The following is a 19,782-nucleotide window of genomic DNA, read 5'->3' as shown; positions in this document are numbered from 1 at the left end:
TTTTATTATATAATACGAAACGCAATAAATTACTACTTGAGACTCGTGTACTATACCCATATATTGGCTATTGTATACGCTTAGCGTTAGCGGTGAGCAGGTACAGATTCATTATAATAAATGTCTTCATATATATAAATACATTTGAAATTTGGTATTGATTTTTGTATTACATTGTACATGTTACATTATATGCGTGTTAGTATACAGTAGTAATCATTACACGTTTGTCTCATATAATTATAAAATAATAATAATAATAATTGTATAGTAGTGTTTAAATTGGATATTGAAGGAGAAAAACTGCTGAGATTTAAGGCAAGTGTGATGATGTAGAACTGTGACTACCGGCATCATATATTTATGTTGGTATTCTGAACGTTTCAATTAAAAACGATGCGAACGTGAGATGATTCATAATTATTTGTTATTCGTAACACACGCACACGTTCTGAAATGGGTTGAAACTTGAAAGTGAAAAAAAATAAAATTTCTACAAATTTCTGAACATTCCTACCTACATAGGTATAAATACATTATTTAATATTATTGCTCTCCACGTCTCGTATTATAGAAATTTGATTTATACAGGTATAGGATATTTGTTTTTGGTAATAATTATTTTCTTTATAGCCAACATGTATATTATTTTAAGCGTGTAATCAATTGTTAAGAATTAATATAATAGTAAAAAACATAGGCGAAACTAAGAGTCAGCCATAGCCATAGACCTAATGCCTACGGGTGGTTATCGGCCTCGGAAATGATATAAATGTCCAACGGGGTACATAATAATTAATAATAAAATTAAATTACCGTTTTTGTGGCTATTTTCCCGAAATTTAATGATGGAAACGATAAATGTGGATATATTATTGTCACTATCTACAATAATAATATCATTGATTATAAATACTAGTATTATAATTTATAATAATCAATGGTAATAGCTTCTTCTACTTGAAGTAATAAATTATTCAAAAATTATAAGAAATAAAAATATTTTGTAAAGATCAGCAAGCGAAAATTATTTTTAGATATTCTTATTTCCATTTAATTTATTTGTATATGCTAATTATAGGATTTTAATATTCTTATTATTTCAATATACCATGTTCGATTGTGGAGGGATTTGCTTGTACAATATGTTTTTGTCAAATATACGCATATATTTATAGAAATACCTAATAATAATAAGAGCGGCTGACGTCTAACAAGCCGTATTTTCGTTGTGGTGACATCCACACCACAAATGAGCCGAGGCATTTATTAAAATTATCGGTATATTTTCTTGGAATTCAATGTAAAGCTTTAATATATTGTGGCAGTATTACTATAATACAAAAACAATGTATTAATATCCAAGTATATTAAATATTAATATGAAAAACAAAGACCTGCAGAGTATTAATTGTGTAAAATATATAGGTAAGTTATTGTATAACATTGAAGAGTATATAAATTTGAATAGCTAATATTTTTTTTTGACAAGGGAAGTGTGAAATTTTAAAATATTTTTGCCATGTAACAATCTAGTTTTGTCTATGGTAAAAACACAATAATATTATATACTCGATAAAATAGATACAGTCAGCCCATATAATTGAAATTGAACAAAATGAACAAATATACCTTAACGGATATACGGGTGGCGTACAAGGATAACTATTAAACTGTACGAAAATAATTCTATTTATAATATACTTCATTAATACCCGGCTATACCCATGTACAGTTGTTGAATACTTGAGCATATTTACGTCATATTGACTAAAAACAATTCATGCTCGAACGGTCATCGGGACGAATTCAGCCGAAAAAAACAAAATATTTTGATTTCATCAGACATTGACCGAATTTGTATTAGGTACGTAGTCTAATCGCAACAAAATACAAAAACAATCACACACTGTGTAATTTACAAGTTATTATTGTTTTCGTTCAAAATCATATATAAATATAATGAATACTGACCGTAACCTTAGATGATATTTATGTAGCTCATAATTCACGCACGATTTGCTTTCGATAAATTATTATATAAGCTTCAACGGGTGTAAGTTGTATATCATCTAGATTGACAACAATGCCCTTTTATGTGGTTCAGACGGCATTTGTTTACTATTTTATTTAGCCACGGGTGTCCGATTGTATAATAAATTACAAGTTATATAAACGTATCATTACGACTTTACCTGCCAGTAAGCGCGCAGTCCGTATTAAATTACTCGTTAAGCGGATCGCACTCGTAAAATCGACGACGTTTCTGATACTTTGAAAGTTCGAACGAACGCAATCTCGAGCGTACGATATAATACGATTTAACGCATCGTTATTATTTCGTTATCCGTTAGGTTCAATATGTATTACGAATCACGATATTTGGTTTTGCACATTGGGATTAAGTCAAGTGCTCCAGTATAAGAGTTCGACGTACCAAATCTGTAAATTGCGTTTAGCATTTGAAATCAATTTTGTGGCGTTAGCTTTTATGTATTAAAGTGAATTAATATGTCATCAAATTTAAAGGTGAGATTATGATCCAGAGCAATTCGTTGGTTTTGATCAAGGGACAATATCCGATCTTTTTTTTTATTAAATCGTTGAATTACGTATACCTAAAGTTAAGATTATGAAACTAAAATTTCATTTTTTGGCTTTAAATACAGTTTAAAAATTGAAATTTCGCATTTTGAGTTCCTACCTACTGTATAGTCTGAGTTTTGTAGTGATTTTATTTTTGGACCGAGTAATGAGCGTTTTAAAATTGTAATATTTTACATTGTTACAACTCATTCTATATATAAAATATAAATAAAATGAGCCCTTTATTTTACTTTTGAGTTTGACAATGGATAAATATTTACTCTAATATTAAAGTTAACAAGTAACAACACAAAATTAGTTCTGTTGTATATAACATTTTGTGAGACTGAGACAAGTAGGTGTACGTGTGTACGTATAGTGTATACAATACGCACGCGGGTATGGCGTCCTCTTATAAATACTTCACATTCACGACTTCATGAGGTCCTTCATAACTGGCGTCTGGCGGCGGTGTGTACCTTTACGGTCAAGTGACTATAATATTATAGCGTATTCTATACTACCTATTATTCGACGACGCCGACAATGCGATCGTGATACGTAATCAACACGACTACACGAGTCCGCAACAAAACACAACTTATTTTTTAATCTCGATGAATATTTTCGGCAACCGGCAAAACGTATACCTAATTTGATCCGGCACTAAAACAGCTATAAATGCCATAATATTATGTCCAATATAAAAATTCAGCATGATATTGTGTAATATATTTATACATACATTGTATTATTCTATTAACATATATAATAGATACAGATGCCAGGTGATGTCTCTACAATATAGTATATATATATATATATACTATATAATACACGTAATAATATAATATTTGTGACAAGACGTATGCACGTCGTTGCAGGTTTTTGTATGTTATACCGGACGTTGACGGTCGACTGCAGGTCTGCAGCTGCGGTAAATTAAATGCCATTTGCTACCCGTTGCCCACGATGCGTATAGGTTCGTAAAAGACACCATCCGACACGTCGATCTCGGCGTCAGTGGTTAAATATTGTTATGGATACAGACTACAGAGTACTAATAAGCAGTATACTATAATAATAGACAATAGTATAACATCACGCATTCATGCCCATCACGGTAAATACTTAATAGTAATATTATACTAATTAGTAATTATTACTATTTTTGCTAATGATAATTAATACAGTGAAACTTCCATATGACGACGTCGAATAAACAACAAAAAAAAAAAAACGCGTAATATGGAAGAATTCGTTAAATAAAATTACGTATTCACTAATAAATATGAAGGTCATAGTTCTTAAAAATATTTCGTTATAAACGGAAAATTTCGTAAAATGGAAGTTCGTTGTAAGAAAGTTTCACTGTACATGTATTTTACCTGTATTATATTACTTATATACTTGAACGCTTTGTAATAGTATTTGCAGTTTGCATCGATTGTGGAATATAAATCTATTCGATGACCGATAGTAGTTGAATAGTAGTAAATATTAATATTTTTAATCGATACGTGTATTGTAGGTATGCCATGTATTCTGCACAGACAGTAAACACATAGTAGGTACATCATGGCATTCATGGGCGTAACTAGCATTTAATAGTTACAGGGGCTAGACTGCTAGAGTCCTAGAAAACCAAAGTTAAAAATAACTCGAAGGCTGACTGAGGCTGAAAAATAAAACCTCATAGGGGGGGGGGCTAAATAAAAATACAGCGGGCTAATCCCCCCTAGTTACGCCGATGAGGTACATACAAATATCATGTCAATATAATATATATATATTAATATACTGTATCGTCTATTGTCCATATCATACCGTCATTATGATCAAACTTCCGATCCTACATGACCGATTATTATCGTTTCAACCATCGCGTCCCAAGTCCCAACCCACCAACATATTCACAATAGGGTAATATTTATAATCATCATAATATTAATTAATCTTTTTAGCGTATTGACAGGACGATTTCGTTCAATAAGTGTTCTGTTTTTCACACACGCAACCCGCGAACATACAAAAGCAAATCGAAGATCTATCATACATGGCTTATACTGTGGCTCAATGGCTGTGATGATGTGTTAGATCCCGACAACCACTATAGACTATTGAGTATCGCTCGTGTAACAGCTATCAACTATTAGTATGACGTTTGTTATATTTTTTTCTTATTGAAATGTCAATAAAAAATCGATGCGCCGCCGACCGGCGGCAAGACGTGTACGAAGACGAACGTCCGAGCGGGGTACAGCAGTCGGAGTAGTAGAAGTTGTAGCGCACTTGGTTGGAGAGATATACAGTGATACAGTCGATGGCTCGCCGTACAACTCGAGGGTCTCGAACATTGTTAAATTTTTTTCGTCGTATCTAAAATATTTATCACACACACACATTTGAGACTCGACAAAAACCTTGTGGCCACCTGTAGTTAAGTCGTAGTCGACGGTTCTACTCTGGTCTACTGTATTTCGTATATTGCTGTTGAACACGAGATAATATTATACTATTGTGTAGTGTGTACACAACAGTGGCGGTAACAAGAGAAAACAACCAATGTAAATAATAACAATAACAATAACGAAACAAAAAAAATACCGTCACAGCCGCGTTCCCGCGCAGCGAACGGCGAACGGCAGTTAACCCGCACTAGTGTTACCAGAGCGCGCCGGCCTGTGCACGGTCGCGCACGTCGTGCCCACGGGACACGGAGACCACAACAACAGCTGCTGCCGAAGGTACCTCTCTGCGGAATAATAATAATAATAATAATAATAACAACAAAACGACGACGAAAAAACTCGCACACGCCGTACGGTAAAGTTTTGGCATCGTCGTCGTCGTCCCGGGCCCCGCCGCGCACGCTCCCGCACGCACACTCGCGCGCCCACACGCACGTACGTACGCGCGCGCACACGTCACAACACCGCCACAACTCGATCGTTGGCCGGCAGAGTCGCGAGCAGCGGCGGCGGCTGTAGACAGTCCGCTGGGCGTGTTTTGGTCTCGTCGCCGTCCGACGCACACGCACGCAATCTCATTCGAATACGCGCCGCCACCGTGTCCGTGTGTACGTGTGTACGTGTGTGTGTGTGTACGTGTGTGTGTGATTGCTCGCCCGTCGACGACGACGACGACTCGCGACGCGCGACGTACGGAAGACCCGAGACCACACTCGACGACGCCACCGCCTCGCGCACACCGCACGACACCCGTCGCAGCCGCCGACATATTCGTGAGTTGAGCTGCTCGCGCGCGCGACAGGCCGTCCTCATCGCTGTCCCGTTGGTGTTTACCCGTCGTCGTCGTCGTCGTCTCCCGACCGCTGCTTTTTGTCCACGCCAGACACCTCGTCACGGCGGTTAGCTTTCCCGCGAGCGACACTGCCGCCGCCGCCGCCGCCGCCGCCGAAGCTCCACACGCGCCGCTAAACAACACAAAGGTGAGTCACGCGAAACATTCGACCGACAGCTTTGTCGAGTCACCCCACCGCCACCACCCACCCGTGGGTCGGCAAGGGTTGCCGGCGACTCGTCGTCCGAGACACGGCGGGTCTCTTCCTCCTCAAATCGTGTCCGATGTGGTGTGTACCTCATGGACCACAGGTCGCGGAGGTGGAAAACGGAGGCGATTTTTTTGATTTAAATCAACAGACATTATGCTCACTCGATATAATTTATGTGGACAGCTAGGTGTACCCGACTGCTGTTCTACGATGACTTACCAGAAAGTCTGGATTGTAAGACGTAGACTACGTGTTTTATGTCGACAGCAGTCAGTGGTGTCCGATAAGTCGGCCACACTTTGGATATTTCCTACTGTGCGATTCGGATTTCTTAATGTGCGGACTAAGCCTCATGGCGGCTCGACATACACGAGGGCTTACTCGGATGCACGTGCACCCATATATTGTCGGAGTGTTCCGTGTTGTCGGTTTCTGTTTATGTTCATATTTCTCACGAGGTCGATTAGATAGACGTATTACAAACTATAACAAAACAAGCATGTTTTCAAACGACTGTTTAAAATATTATTTGTCATTGATACATTAGCTAACTGTTCTATACATTTGCACGCAAAGTGTTTTGACCTTATGCTATCATGCTAACTCGAAAATAATTTTAACATGACTAATTTAAACAAATATTTATGTTATAAACGATTAAGTGTAAAGATAAAACAAATAGTGGAATTATGGTTAATGACTTGATATAAGTGGTTAGAGCGTTATTAAGTCAAAATTTGCCAATTACTTTTATAATCGTGTCTTCTATTTTAAACTATCGTTTAGACATATAAATAGAGGTTTTAACAACTCGAGATAAAAATTATAAATAGTTGTTTACATAAAAAGTAGATACATATGACAAATGATAATATTTAAATAAAATGAGGAAGGTACAATGTCAATGTCTAATACACAATATAATACTACAAAGACAAAAAAGTAACAATGCAAATTTTACGTGATATATTTTTTGGAAATTCACCGGATAATTTTACCAGTAAAATTAATAAATTCGTAATAAATACTATTTTATAGTTTATAGTGTTTACACTTATTTAATTTTATAACAATTATTGTTACAATATTATTATAGACAAAGTAAAATTATGTAAAATAAAATTGAGAATAAAATGATAGACTTTGATCCCTTTGTTTTACTATATAATTAAATTTAAACAATAATCTTTGATAATTAATTATAATTTTTAATCATTTATCAATCATTATCATTTTGTAAAAATTCCTATTTGCATTATAATCCTAATTTATTGATAAAAAATACAATAATTAAATGGGTACTTGATTTTTAGAACACTAAAAAAATATAATGTGTAAAATTGTTTCGGTAAATTTATTATTTGCGTCACTACAAAATAGTATAACAATATTTTACTAACCTAATACAACTGAGAAATTATTATATTTATCTTGTCTGTTATTATGTACACATTTTAAAGTTCTTCAGATGTTTGTTTTTTTTATTGAAAAGAAAAAAACATGTTTCAATATCTGAGGTTATTAGCCTTGTTACATTAGTAATTACATTTAAATGGTACAAGTTTAACATTTAAACATTTATCAATCATTTTTACATATTTGTCAAAGGTTGTTTATAATATTAATTTTTATTGAGTTGTCTTCATTTAGGTCTTTGTCTAAATTGTCCGGTATTGATAAGGTTTTTCGAGTGTTACGATTATCTGGGCAGTCTTGTTGGCATTTATTGTATTTGGGTGTTAAATCTTTACTTATTAAAAATGCGTGGGTCAAAAAAAATGTCCAATTCTCGCTCTGGTTGAGTGACTTCTTGTCGTCTGCTTAAATTTTGGGAAATGTGCCACTTTTCGTGCATTTTTTTAAATATTTTTTTTATTTGTTGGAAGGCGGGATAGAATCCCAATAGCTTTGCCATGCCATATTAATTTTTTGTTTTATGAATAATTTAATGTCATTTACCGGTATGTTGATGATTGTACGATGTAAGACTGTTTTGGTCGTTGTATTTGCCAACCTATTGGTCATCTGGAATCCACATGAATTCTATAATATTTTTGTTGAATATTTTAAGATGTTTATTCATATCATTTATCATTGTGTTTATCATTCCTATTTTTGTTAAATATTGTTAAATTCTAAATGATATCTATAACTGTTATAATAATGTAAATGTAATGTTGGTACAAAGAAAATAATATTTAGTTGTTAATACAAAATTAAAACCAAACAGATTTCTAAAATACAAATGAATTACTTTTAGTCATATGTATACTTATTTCATTGGTTTGAATGTTTTTTTTTTTGTCGAGTAATTAACATATAATATTTTATAGTATAATTCGTTTTAACTCTTTGTAACAAACCTTCACTTAAATTGCATAAAATAAAAATAATTCACCTATACGTTTAAGTTAGGTACAAGTAGTTAAATTGATAAATATTTTTTTACAACATGGGTTGATTAAAAATAAATATTTAATACCCATCTAAGTAATTTAAGCATTAAACACCATTTCAAGACATAGTTTAATATCATTGATCAAAAAATAAATAGATACCTATTTATATTTAGTTGTCTGTTTGGTATAATTAATATTTGTGTTTTTTACACGTTATGCACTATATTAAATACGTACGTATTATTTTATTTGAAAAAATAATTAATGCCTATTGGTAGGTTATGTTATGAATTAGTTATAAATTCCAATTTAAATATGTAGGAAGTTTATAGTAGTAGGTAATAGTATATCCAAATTATTCAGGACATGCTTTTCTATAAATTAATTCTTAAAAATATGTATTTCTCAATTATATTCCTAGATTTCTGTATAATTTTAAATAACTTTTTACATTACCTACCTATTAATTTAAATTTGAGTTATAAAAGTAAATTTATTGCCAAACATAAATAATATTTGCGTGGGTAATAGTCGTCAGTCATCATGAACATAATTAAATTAAAGTTTACATTTTATTATTTTGTAGTTTTCAAAATTCCTATTACTTAAATATTGTTAAAGTCGTGTTATAAATTATTAGTTTTAATCTTATTATGTTATAATTGTTATGTTATATGTTGTAATTGATATTTAATGTTTCATTTATTGTTCATGACCATTAGATTTGTCCACTTAAAAGATAACAGTCAAATTACATTTGAACTTTATTATGTTTATCAACAAAACTGTCAAATTAGGAATGTAATGATCTAGAATATTATGATATTATAATATTTCTTGATAGTTTAAATAATATTTTCCCTACTATTCTAGTATATTTTGTATTGGTATTTATTCAATTAATAAAAAAATATGCTGTGTAGGCTGAGGCTTAAATTAAAATTTACAATTATTAATGAATCAATGATTTTAATAACTCAATAATGTTATTATTTTATTTTTTTATACAACTATGCATAAGTGCATAAATGTAGTCTTCATTTAATATTATTTTTACTCATTATGTAGGTATCTGAAAAGAAATATTTTGGTTGTATTTGAACTGTTATGCAAGTATTATTTGAGTGTACATAGAGTGTCCGCTGTATCCAGATGTGCCTGTTTTCTGGAATTATCCTGTCTTAAATTTGTGTCGGTGTCCTAAAATTAAATGTTAATCATCAATATACATATATTAGTATTAGTACTACATAATTTTATAATTGTAATACACGAGGCATTATCCTTCTGTTTCCTGTTACTAATTTTTCCCATTACTAATTTTTCCCATTTTTGTCGTTTTTAATGTTTGTGGTTTATAAAATCTGTTGTATTCTTTAGCTTATCTATAGATGAGCAATACCAATAAGCATTTCCACAATTTTATTATTCAGTAATTTATCATTTCACCATATATTAACATTTGATAGAAACATATTAAACCATTGGTATATTAATTAGCATGAAACGAAAAGAATTGTTAAAATTAATAAAATAAAATTCAAAGTACAATTGATATGATATAATGTATTAATACAAACATTATATTTACTAATAAATAAAAATAAAAATAATTTTTTTTGTTTCACTTTTTTTAGTCATCTGATCTCCTTAAGTGTATAAAATTAGTTAAATATTTAAATTTCTATTTAAATAATCTTTTTGAAATTGTGTATTATATGATAGTTTAGACTGCTGAGCACAATTCTGTAACAATCAACATTTGATAACGATAAATAGCAATTTTGTTCTAATTTCATGGTAATGAAACTATTAACTGATAACATTTTATATAAGCTTATCTTTCTTAGAAAGTAGTTAATATTTATTGATATAGGCACCCATATTAATTATTTTAAATAATAATAAATAAATGTGTTAATATTTGTTTTGATAATATAAATAAATAAAATGTATAATATATAACATTATTATTTTTGATTTTCAGAATATGTTTTGTCAATTTCAATGCATTTAAATTTTCCTGGACAATTAAAGTATTGCTACAATTATACTAAGTCCATACAGTTATGTTGGAAGCTAGATTGTTAGCTGCTGATCGGGAATCAGCTACTTGGCAAGGCAAGTCGGCAGCAAATAACATACGTCCACCGCCACACACACCTCATCATCATCACATGTCAGCTATGAGACCAGGTAAATTTTTTTTACATTTTTGGCTTATACTTCATTGTTTGTTTTATTTTTTTTAATAAATACATTGTTTTTTAGTAAATAAATCCAACCAAGAAGATAATTGTTATGTTGTGGCTAAATACGACTATGTTGCACAAAGTGCCCAAGAATTAGATTTACGAAAAAACGATCGCTATTTATTATTGGATGATTCAAAACATTGGTGGAGAGTTCAAAATGCTCGTGGATTTTCAGGTTATGTGCCAAGCAACTATGTGAAGAAAGAAAAGCCTTCTCTCTTTGATAGGTAAATAAAATATTTACTTAATATTTTAGTAAATAACTACCTAAATTAAAAATAGTTATAATTAATTTGTTTTTGTAATTTTCACTTTAGCATAAAGAAAAAAGTTAAAAAAGGTGCAGGTAACTCTAGCACTGGTAGCAAAACATTGCCATGTAGTAGTCATGGCAATGGTCGTACTGTGAGTGAATCTCCTTCAATGGCCAGACGTTTACCAGCTGATCCATCTGAAGCAATAGGTACAGCGCTAGTAAAGTATAACTACCAAGCTCAACAACCTGACGAATTATCTTTAATCAAAGGAACAAGAATATTAATTCTTGAAAAGAGCAATGATGGGTAAAGCTTTTATATCATTGATGACTATATTTGCTTATAACGATTTATGTATAATTAAAATGTGAAACTCGTTCACAGTTGGTGGAGAGGTCAGAGTGGTTGTATGGCAGGTTGGTTTCCTAGTAATTATACCACTCAAGAAGATGACAATAATGGAGATGACATGGGCCTCCACACATACGCAATGGCTGAGAATGTGTTGGACATTGTTGTCGCCTTATATCCATTCACAGGTACATCTGACCAGGAATTGAGCTTTGAAAAAGGTGACCGCCTGGAAATTTTGGAAAGACCTGCTGCTGATCCAGAATGGTACAGAGCTAGGAATGGCCAGGGCCAAATTGGCTTAGTACCAAAAAATTATTTGCAGGTAAATAGTTTTCCGGCATTTTGTGCACTAAAATAAAATATGTTGTCATGGATGTTATATAAGATAGTTTATTATGTGAATTTGTAAATTTAAAGGAACTCAGTGAATATTTAGCACAACCATTGATTCAAGCTGCCAGTAGTGTACAAGTTATTGATAAACCTCATCTGGTGGGAAAACCATGGTACTATGGAACAATTACTCGAGCTCAATGTGATACAGTATTGAACAACAATGGACAAGATGGCGATTTCTTAGTTAGAGACAGCGAGACTAATGTATATTTACAATTTCTATTAAATACTTAACATAAAAATGTACAATATTGTTATTTATTTATAGGTAGGAGATTATTCAGTGTCTTTAAAAGCACCAGGACGTAATAAACATTTCCGAGTGCATGTCGAAGGAGCGTTGTATTGTATTGGTCAACGTAAGTTTCATACTCTTGATCAACTTGTAGATCATTATCAACGAGCTCCGATATATACCAATAAGCAAGGAGAAAAATTGTTTTTGGTCAGAGCATTGCCTCGAGCAAATCCATAATGATTTAAACATCGGTAAGTCTTGTTTCTATGATGACCACAATTCTATATTTTATACTTTAGTGTAAATAGTATTTTAAAAATATCCGAACTTATTTAATTGTTTGGTATGAGCTCAAATAATAATGCTACGATAATTAATGGAACGTGTAATGTATAACTTGTTATTGTTTTGAAAAAGTTATTTTATTGTATTAATTTAAATCATTCGTTTTTATTATAAACACTCGAAATAAATCATAATAATTGTATGTGTATTTTATTAACAACACTTAATATAAAATTGTTATCTGTTTATTTTCTTTATGTATAAATTTATTATAATATGTATATTAAATATTTATATAATTATATTGTGACTTAGTTTTATGATAAGTTACAAAATTCCATTTATTTTTTATAACACTATTAATGATTGGCTAAGTTTATACTCTGGCTTACTTCTGAATGAACCTCAGAGGTGACCAAACTTGTGCATCCCTACCAATTTCACATATCTATAACGCTGGCCTTAGTCGTTGTCATCAGTCTACTAGCGCAAAACATGTGCATTATTATGTGGGTCAGAGTATTAAAATTAATAATTGTGCTTGTGGAATTTTATAATTATTTATAACATTTAGTAATTCTGTGTGTTTAATATTTTTATTCTTGCATTAATTGACATACTTATAATTTAGTACAAACTTGCTCTATAATTTAAGTACCAATAGTTAATTAGTTAATACCAATTATTTGAGTAATATAAATCTAAAAATACTATTTTTTAATTTGTAATGAAATTGTATCTACTTATTACATACTAAATTTTGATTATTTATTGTAAATTCACTTGAATTAACCTGTCATCTAAGGTTAATACAAATTATTTTAATTTAAAGTGGTTGTCAATAGGTTAATATTATGAATCGCATTTTAATGATACTTAATACGCTAATATACATCTAATAACCTGTATAAAAACAACTTTTTCAGTGAATCTCATGCATTAGTATCAGATAAAGCTAATATTGCAAATTGTTATATAAGTATTGATTATAATTTAATATTTATAAATAATACATCACTACGTATTATTCTTTACTTCATTTATGAATAATTTTGTTTTTAAAGTTTTAACAGAGTGAATTAATTAAAAAAGTTATAATAATTAACCATATTTCTTTTAAACAATTTGTTAATTAAAAAATAAACATTTAGGAACTTAAAGTAATTTTTTAATTAAATACAATATAATTATCTTTTATTTGTTACTCAACTATTGTGTCTTAATTCAATTGGGCTTAATAACTGTTCACTAGACCAGTGGTTGTCAACCTTTTTGGATTCACGGCCCCTTTTGATTTTGAAATAATATAAACGGCTCTCATACGAACATTTAAAATAATCAAGTTTACATTATTTAATCTAACTTAATTTAATGATGAAATAAACGTGGTAATAATCAAAGACGCCCCTGGGAGCCACGACGCACAGGTTGAAAACCACTAGACTTTTATCTGAAGTTAATTTATTATTACTTGTCAGTTATTTTGTTAATCTGTTCATTATTTTGTACTATGTATATTGTATATTTAAAAATCATTGTTTAATAAATTGATTGATTGATTAAATACAGTTGTTTGCACATCAATTAATGTATAATTTTTTTTATGTTTTCAGAACAACGAAAACCGTAAAACAAATTGATGTGAATTTATATCAAGAAAAGTTATAATTTTATGATATTACATAGAAGTGAACTCTCCATACGTTTAATAATTATAATAAGGAATCAAGATATATTAAATGTGTTAAATAACAATTATAAGAACTATTCAATAGACAGACTAGTCATTTAATAGGTTTTCCCAAATTATTTTATAAATTTGTTATCTTTTTGATTTTTTTTTTTTTTTGAACATTTGTTTCTTTGAAAACATATGAATCTTATTTCAAATACCTCTTTTTTTTTTGTTATAAAATAATTATTATTTCTTCATAGTTTGTGTCGTTCCATAACCAATCATTTCAGTGTTAAATAAAATAGTGATATGACTTGCTCTTGTTCTATTCATAATCTGCTGTGAAAATGTGATAACGATTTGTATTGCTATTTTGTATTTCGACTTTTATAAAATTATATTAGTTTTAATAATATTATACGGTATATTGTCATTATGTAAATGTAAATAATGTAATTAATAATAATTATTATTATTAGCATACAGTAGTTAAACATTAAGAAATTTATCCTCTGCTCTAAATGTTGAACAAGTTTCTTATGAAAGTAAAGAAAAAATCAAATAATTAAACAAGAAAATTTAAATCATAATTTTTTATTTGTTTAATTCTTTTATTTTTACTATTTAAGTAAGTTTAATATAATAACACGCTACTATTATCCAATATTTCTAAGTACCTTATAAAAACTATCACTACTAGTCATAACCGTGTATTTTAAATAATGTATATGGTTACAAACAATTAATGTTTGAAAAATGCCTATTTAATGTACATCACTGTGTTATATAATAATTTTGTAAACAGAATAGTGCTTTTTATTCAGATCTCGTCTATATGTATAAAAAATGTATATGAACATTCAGACTTGATGAATTTATTCATCGATTTACTACACCAAATATCATCTTTAATAAGTTTATTAATAGTATATGAATCTATAGTTATGTAAAACGATGCTCTCTTGAAAGGGTGTTGACATTTTTGTTTTCTCTTTTTTTTTATGACTCGTAGGCAGCATAATTGTATTTAGTAAAATTCATTACACTGTATGTAATTTTTCTATCATTATGTTTAATCATATTAACAGTAATCTTACTATTTAATTATTATATACTTTATTTCAATTTTTTTTTTATTTTTATTTTTTTTTTTTTTTAATCAGATGTGTCAACTATTTGGATCATTAATCTTATGGTCTAGTTATTCCTATAATATAATAATAATAATAATAATATGTGTATTACGAAGTACAGTTAGGTGTCCTAAAACATCGATATACATTTTGTGGTTATCGAATATTTTTTAAAATGTGTTGTAAAACGATAATCTGAATTTGACTAGGTTTAGAATTTTGTATGTTTTTATTGATTCAAAAAAAGATATTTTGATGTGTATAATATATAATTTTTTTTTCTTATTTTATTTTACACGTAATTTGTATAATTTTTTCTCACAATATGTAAATAAAAGTAAAATATCATATTTGAGTGTATAAAAAAATGAGTCTTGCATTTACTTTTTCTGTCAAACTATATATTACAGGTTTACAGACACATTTAATATCAATTTTATATTTATTTTAGTGAGTAGTTGAAAATTATTATCATTCTATTTTATTTCATATAGCTTCTATTATAATGATGGTTGTTGGAGAGGGAGATAAATTGTATAATATATGCCTTACAACAACTATATTTCTTCCCTCCGTGTAAAAAAATATAAATTATTACCTATATAACCAATAGATGTTGTAGAATTTATTGTTAGGCAACGTTTTAATTTTAACTTAGAATTTCTTAATAAATAATAATCTTAAAGCTGATTTCAGTGGTATGCAATTGGTTTTGATATATTCTTCGATTTAAGTATGGTTTCTACACATTTCATACTGCTTTTTGTTTGGTTAATCCGGATAACCTTAATATTTTTTGTTGAACAGCATACTACTAGTATACAGTTTTTATAAGAGCATATTTCAAGTTTATAACCATACTAGCCACTAGGAGATAAATCTTGTGGAAGTATCCTTTAGCTGTCATCACTTTAATAATTTGTCACATTATTAGGACGTTATGCCTGCATTTGTTATATGTCTTACAAGTGTGTAACAAAGCAACTTTACTTTTAGCAGTTCATGTTTAGTTTTATAACTTAGTTAAGTTTACAAATTAGACCTGTTATGAAGTTTAATGATAAGAATCACAGAACAATAATTATATTATTGTATTAATGTAATAAAATTGTATGATTTTTGTATTATTTGTTAGAACACTATCTCTGTAATGTGGGTGTAGGGTTCTCTTAATTGAAATAATTAATATTTTTGGCAAAATTGTACCATTCTTTTTTTTTTTTTTGAACCTTGGGTATTAGATACACTATATTTTAACTACCCAATTCATTTAAAACGGTTCAAATAGTGTTAAGTTCATTTATTTTTCTCAACTTGTGGTTTACTTGTGTAAACAGTGGTTCTTGCCTATATAGATCACTATTACCAAAACAACTTAGAAAACACTTAAATATTCTGTAATACTCATGTAATTCAATGCAGTGTAAATATATTAAAATATTCTTTCAAGGGCAACATATACACAAATATACAAAACAATTTTTTTTCAATAGATTTTACAAGTTATGAAACAATATTTTTATCGCCCATCGAACGACGTTCAATTAAAATTAAATTTATGTATAAAAATTGGTTATTAGTATTACATTTTATAATATATGCTTAGACAAATGTCGATGTTAGTACATTTAAATCGTATTTTGTATTGGTAACTAATTAACTTTTCATTTTTCTCATTAAACCCCGTTTACAAACAAATATATAATGTACCTCGCCCCACACGTATGCAGTATTTTTAACATATTCCCAAAATATGTAGTCGCATAGCGTGTAAGATCAGGAAGCTAGGCGCAAAGCACTGGATGATTAATTTTGAATAACCCTTCATATATAGTACCTATCATATTCTTTTCTGATTTTAATATTATTATTAGTTACACGCCCGTGCCATTTATTACAACGTTTTTCAAAAGGTTAAGTTATGTTGTGATAAAAATGTATACGAATTAAAAAAAAAATATATGTTAAAACAAACTCTGTGTGTTAATAGGTACCTTATTAGTATTTTATGTCGATGAGAGAATAATAAGTATTCCATTGATCCGTTTAACATTTATCACTATTGCCTGCAGTTGAGAACGCGAAAAATGCTTGTATAATAGTTACTATAAAATCGTGTGTGTAATTATTCTTTTGATGTTTTGAAATCGAATACTGACCAAGTCATCGAAATGTACACTTACATTAAAAAAAAAAAATGTACAAATAGGTACTCTCTGCTGTGAGTCACTATTATAGTAATGGATACGTTAAATTTGAATCCAATTCCAATAGTATATTATTATTCATTGCATACAAAAAAAAAAAAAACCATTTTGAGCAGAAACTATCTGTTTGCGGTTTGTATTTTTGAGTATATTTTATGGTGTTTTTTTTATGTTGCTAACGAAATTGGTTTTGCTCAAAAATGTCCGTTTTACCTTAATTTTTTGTTTATTTGATCTCTCAAAAAGATAAACTAGATGCAACGTGCTACTTGTCTGCAGTAACTACCTTCAAAGTCGAAAATTGAAACATTTTTTCAATAACTTATATTACTTAGTGTGTTGTCACGTGCCGACTTGGTTGATTCGTGCTCCGACGTGGGAATGAATAAGTACCTATATATGTACAGCCGTATAGGTAAGTGTTAAGTAAAATATTTATTTTAACGTTAACTTGATACAAAAATGCAATATGTGTAAATATAAGCTGTTGCGGGGTGAGCGGTGTTACGACCTGACTCAAAAGTAGAAAAAAAATACACACGCATCTTTGTAAAGTCAATATACATTCATCCATTCATCAACTTCTCAGAAACTAAAATCAGATTGGGCATAATATATTGCGTAATATTGCAATATTTGTGAGTATCGGAAAAATGTATTATTATTTCCTCGCTGCAGGCGTCACGGTGGACGACGGTAAAAACTTTCAAAGCCCCAGAAGGCTAGAAATAACTAAAAATAATAATAATAATATTTTTTTTTGCATTATTTCAATGATATAATTTAAAAATATTATTATGCCAATTTAGGTTTTAATAATTTAACGACAACTTACCATCACCCGAGGATATTTAAAATTATAGGTAGGTACTTATTAAATTCAGAACCGTTTACGCTTATTTCTGATGTGTGCTGGTGTACTGAATAATCATTTTGCTTACAATAAAAATGTTTATTATTTTTATCATGTTAAGATGCATTATAATCAGGCATCAGCTGCCGACATTAAAACCGTGACTTAATTGTTTTTTGTACCGATATAAAGAAAAGGCGTGAGTTCCTGTACAAGTGGCCAAAGCTTTTACAGAGTTAATTATATTACATATTATAATAGGTATATACATACATTGCTATACATATTGCATATTATTATATACATTAATCGTTAATGTATCCAGTGAACATAAATGATAATTATCTATTATTATTATTGCATTACTTTAAAAAGTGTCAACGTATACAATATTATACTTAAATATCGTACGAGCTACAAGGTATCTACGATTATTGTTTTCCGATGTTAAGAGGAAAACATAGCTAACGATAATGTTATATTTTAATGTTATTTTTGATAGTTAGACAAGTCTTTGAAACTGAAACTCGTGTAAGATAGAATATTATTAATTATTAGCTAGGTAAATGATATGACATATGAAAAATGCCACGAGAAACTAGGTTATTTAAAATGCAGTTTGAAGAAAGGGTCTTCTTTGGTGCAAATGGCATTAAATGTATCGAATAAAATCATAATTTAGAAAATAATATAATATGAGAACGCGTAGTGCTTTTACAGTTGGTACGCGGAAGTTAATAAGTGGCAGGAGAAAAGGATAATTATTAACCGTATTGATTAAATATATATGTCAAATGCAGAACGTGCGAAAGGAGTGAACTGGAAATTGCTAACTACCTTTCAAAAGATCTAAACTTGTAAATTAATTAAACAAAATCTATAATATCATAAAACAGTGTTATATTAAATTAAATTAATTTGTCGTCTAATTCATATTATACATTTATACCATCACGTAATTAAATAATCCGAATACAGTACAATACAAATACCTATAAGAAAGCTATAACGGAACGAGTAATATGAAACGATCCGATATTTCGATACATTTCTTGTATAATATCTATATATTTTGTTCTTGAGTAGATAAAGTGTCATGTTTTTTTAAGAATCTTGTAAGGGCTACTATGTTTATTTTTTTAGTGGTAATATATTGTACATTTTTGGACAGAATTATAAGTATATTATATAGATTGTATTTTTTTTTACGCATGGCACCTATTTTGGTATTAAATATTTATCGTATCTCGGCCATTTTTCATAATAATATTTTACATTATACAATATATACGGGGTGTCCCACGGAGATCTGACAAATTAAATAACTTTCGTTCTAATCAATATTTAAAAAAAAGTTCTTTTAAATATAATTCATAGACACGCGCTACATTTTTAGTATATATGTTTTATTTTTTAATACCGAAAACAAAAAACTAAAAAAATTGATAAAATTTTTTCCAAAATATTCGAAAATAGTCAATTTGTGAAACTAATTAAAAAAAAAAATTTAGATGGTAAAAACATTTATTTAAATCCAGTGGCTGATTTTTTACAATTTTTTTAAATATCAATATTCTTGTTAAGTTAATTACGATCTAGTTTATGTAAAACAATAAAAAAATAGTTAGAT

The 19,782-nt window shown here is 29.5% G+C and overlaps 1 protein-coding gene across 1 annotated transcript; it reads left to right on the top strand.

Annotated features, from left to right (window-relative positions):
* Window positions 1-5,607: 5,607 nt before the first annotated feature.
* LOC113556007 (cytoplasmic protein NCK1-like) lies at window positions 5,608-15,361 on the top strand. The gene is made up of 8 exons (XM_026960695.2): window positions 5,608-6,037; window positions 10,487-10,695; window positions 10,771-10,981; window positions 11,072-11,317; window positions 11,396-11,687; window positions 11,783-11,965; window positions 12,030-12,250; window positions 13,898-15,361. Exons 2-7 carry the CDS (start codon window positions 10,569-10,571, stop codon window positions 12,234-12,236), a joined length of 1,266 nt encoding a protein of 421 aa, XP_026816496.1. The 5' UTR covers window positions 5,608-6,037; window positions 10,487-10,568; the 3' UTR covers window positions 12,237-12,250; window positions 13,898-15,361.
* Window positions 15,362-19,782: the final 4,421 nt, after the last annotated feature.

The sequence above is a fragment of the Rhopalosiphum maidis genome, chromosome 3 (genome assembly GCF_003676215.2).
Source record: "Rhopalosiphum maidis isolate BTI-1 chromosome 3, ASM367621v3, whole genome shotgun sequence".
NCBI lineage: Eukaryota > Metazoa > Arthropoda > Insecta > Hemiptera > Aphididae > Rhopalosiphum > Rhopalosiphum maidis.
The sequence above is the reverse complement of the archived record's forward strand: the minus strand, read 5'-3'. Positions and strand labels throughout refer to the sequence as shown.

Bases quoted from the DNA above. Each gene is read 5' to 3' on its own strand.
- LOC113556007 (XM_026960695.2), top strand. From the start codon at position 10,569: ATGTTGGAAGCTAGATTGTTAGCTGCTGATCGGGAATCAGCTACTTGG. The intron at 10,696-10,770 runs GTAAATTTTTTT...ATTGTTTTTTAG, and splicing joins CATGTCAGCTATGAGACCAG to TAAATAAATCCAACCAAGAA. The intron at 11,318-11,395 runs GTAAAGCTTTTA...ACTCGTTCACAG, and splicing joins CTTGAAAAGAGCAATGATGG to TTGGTGGAGAGGTCAGAGTG.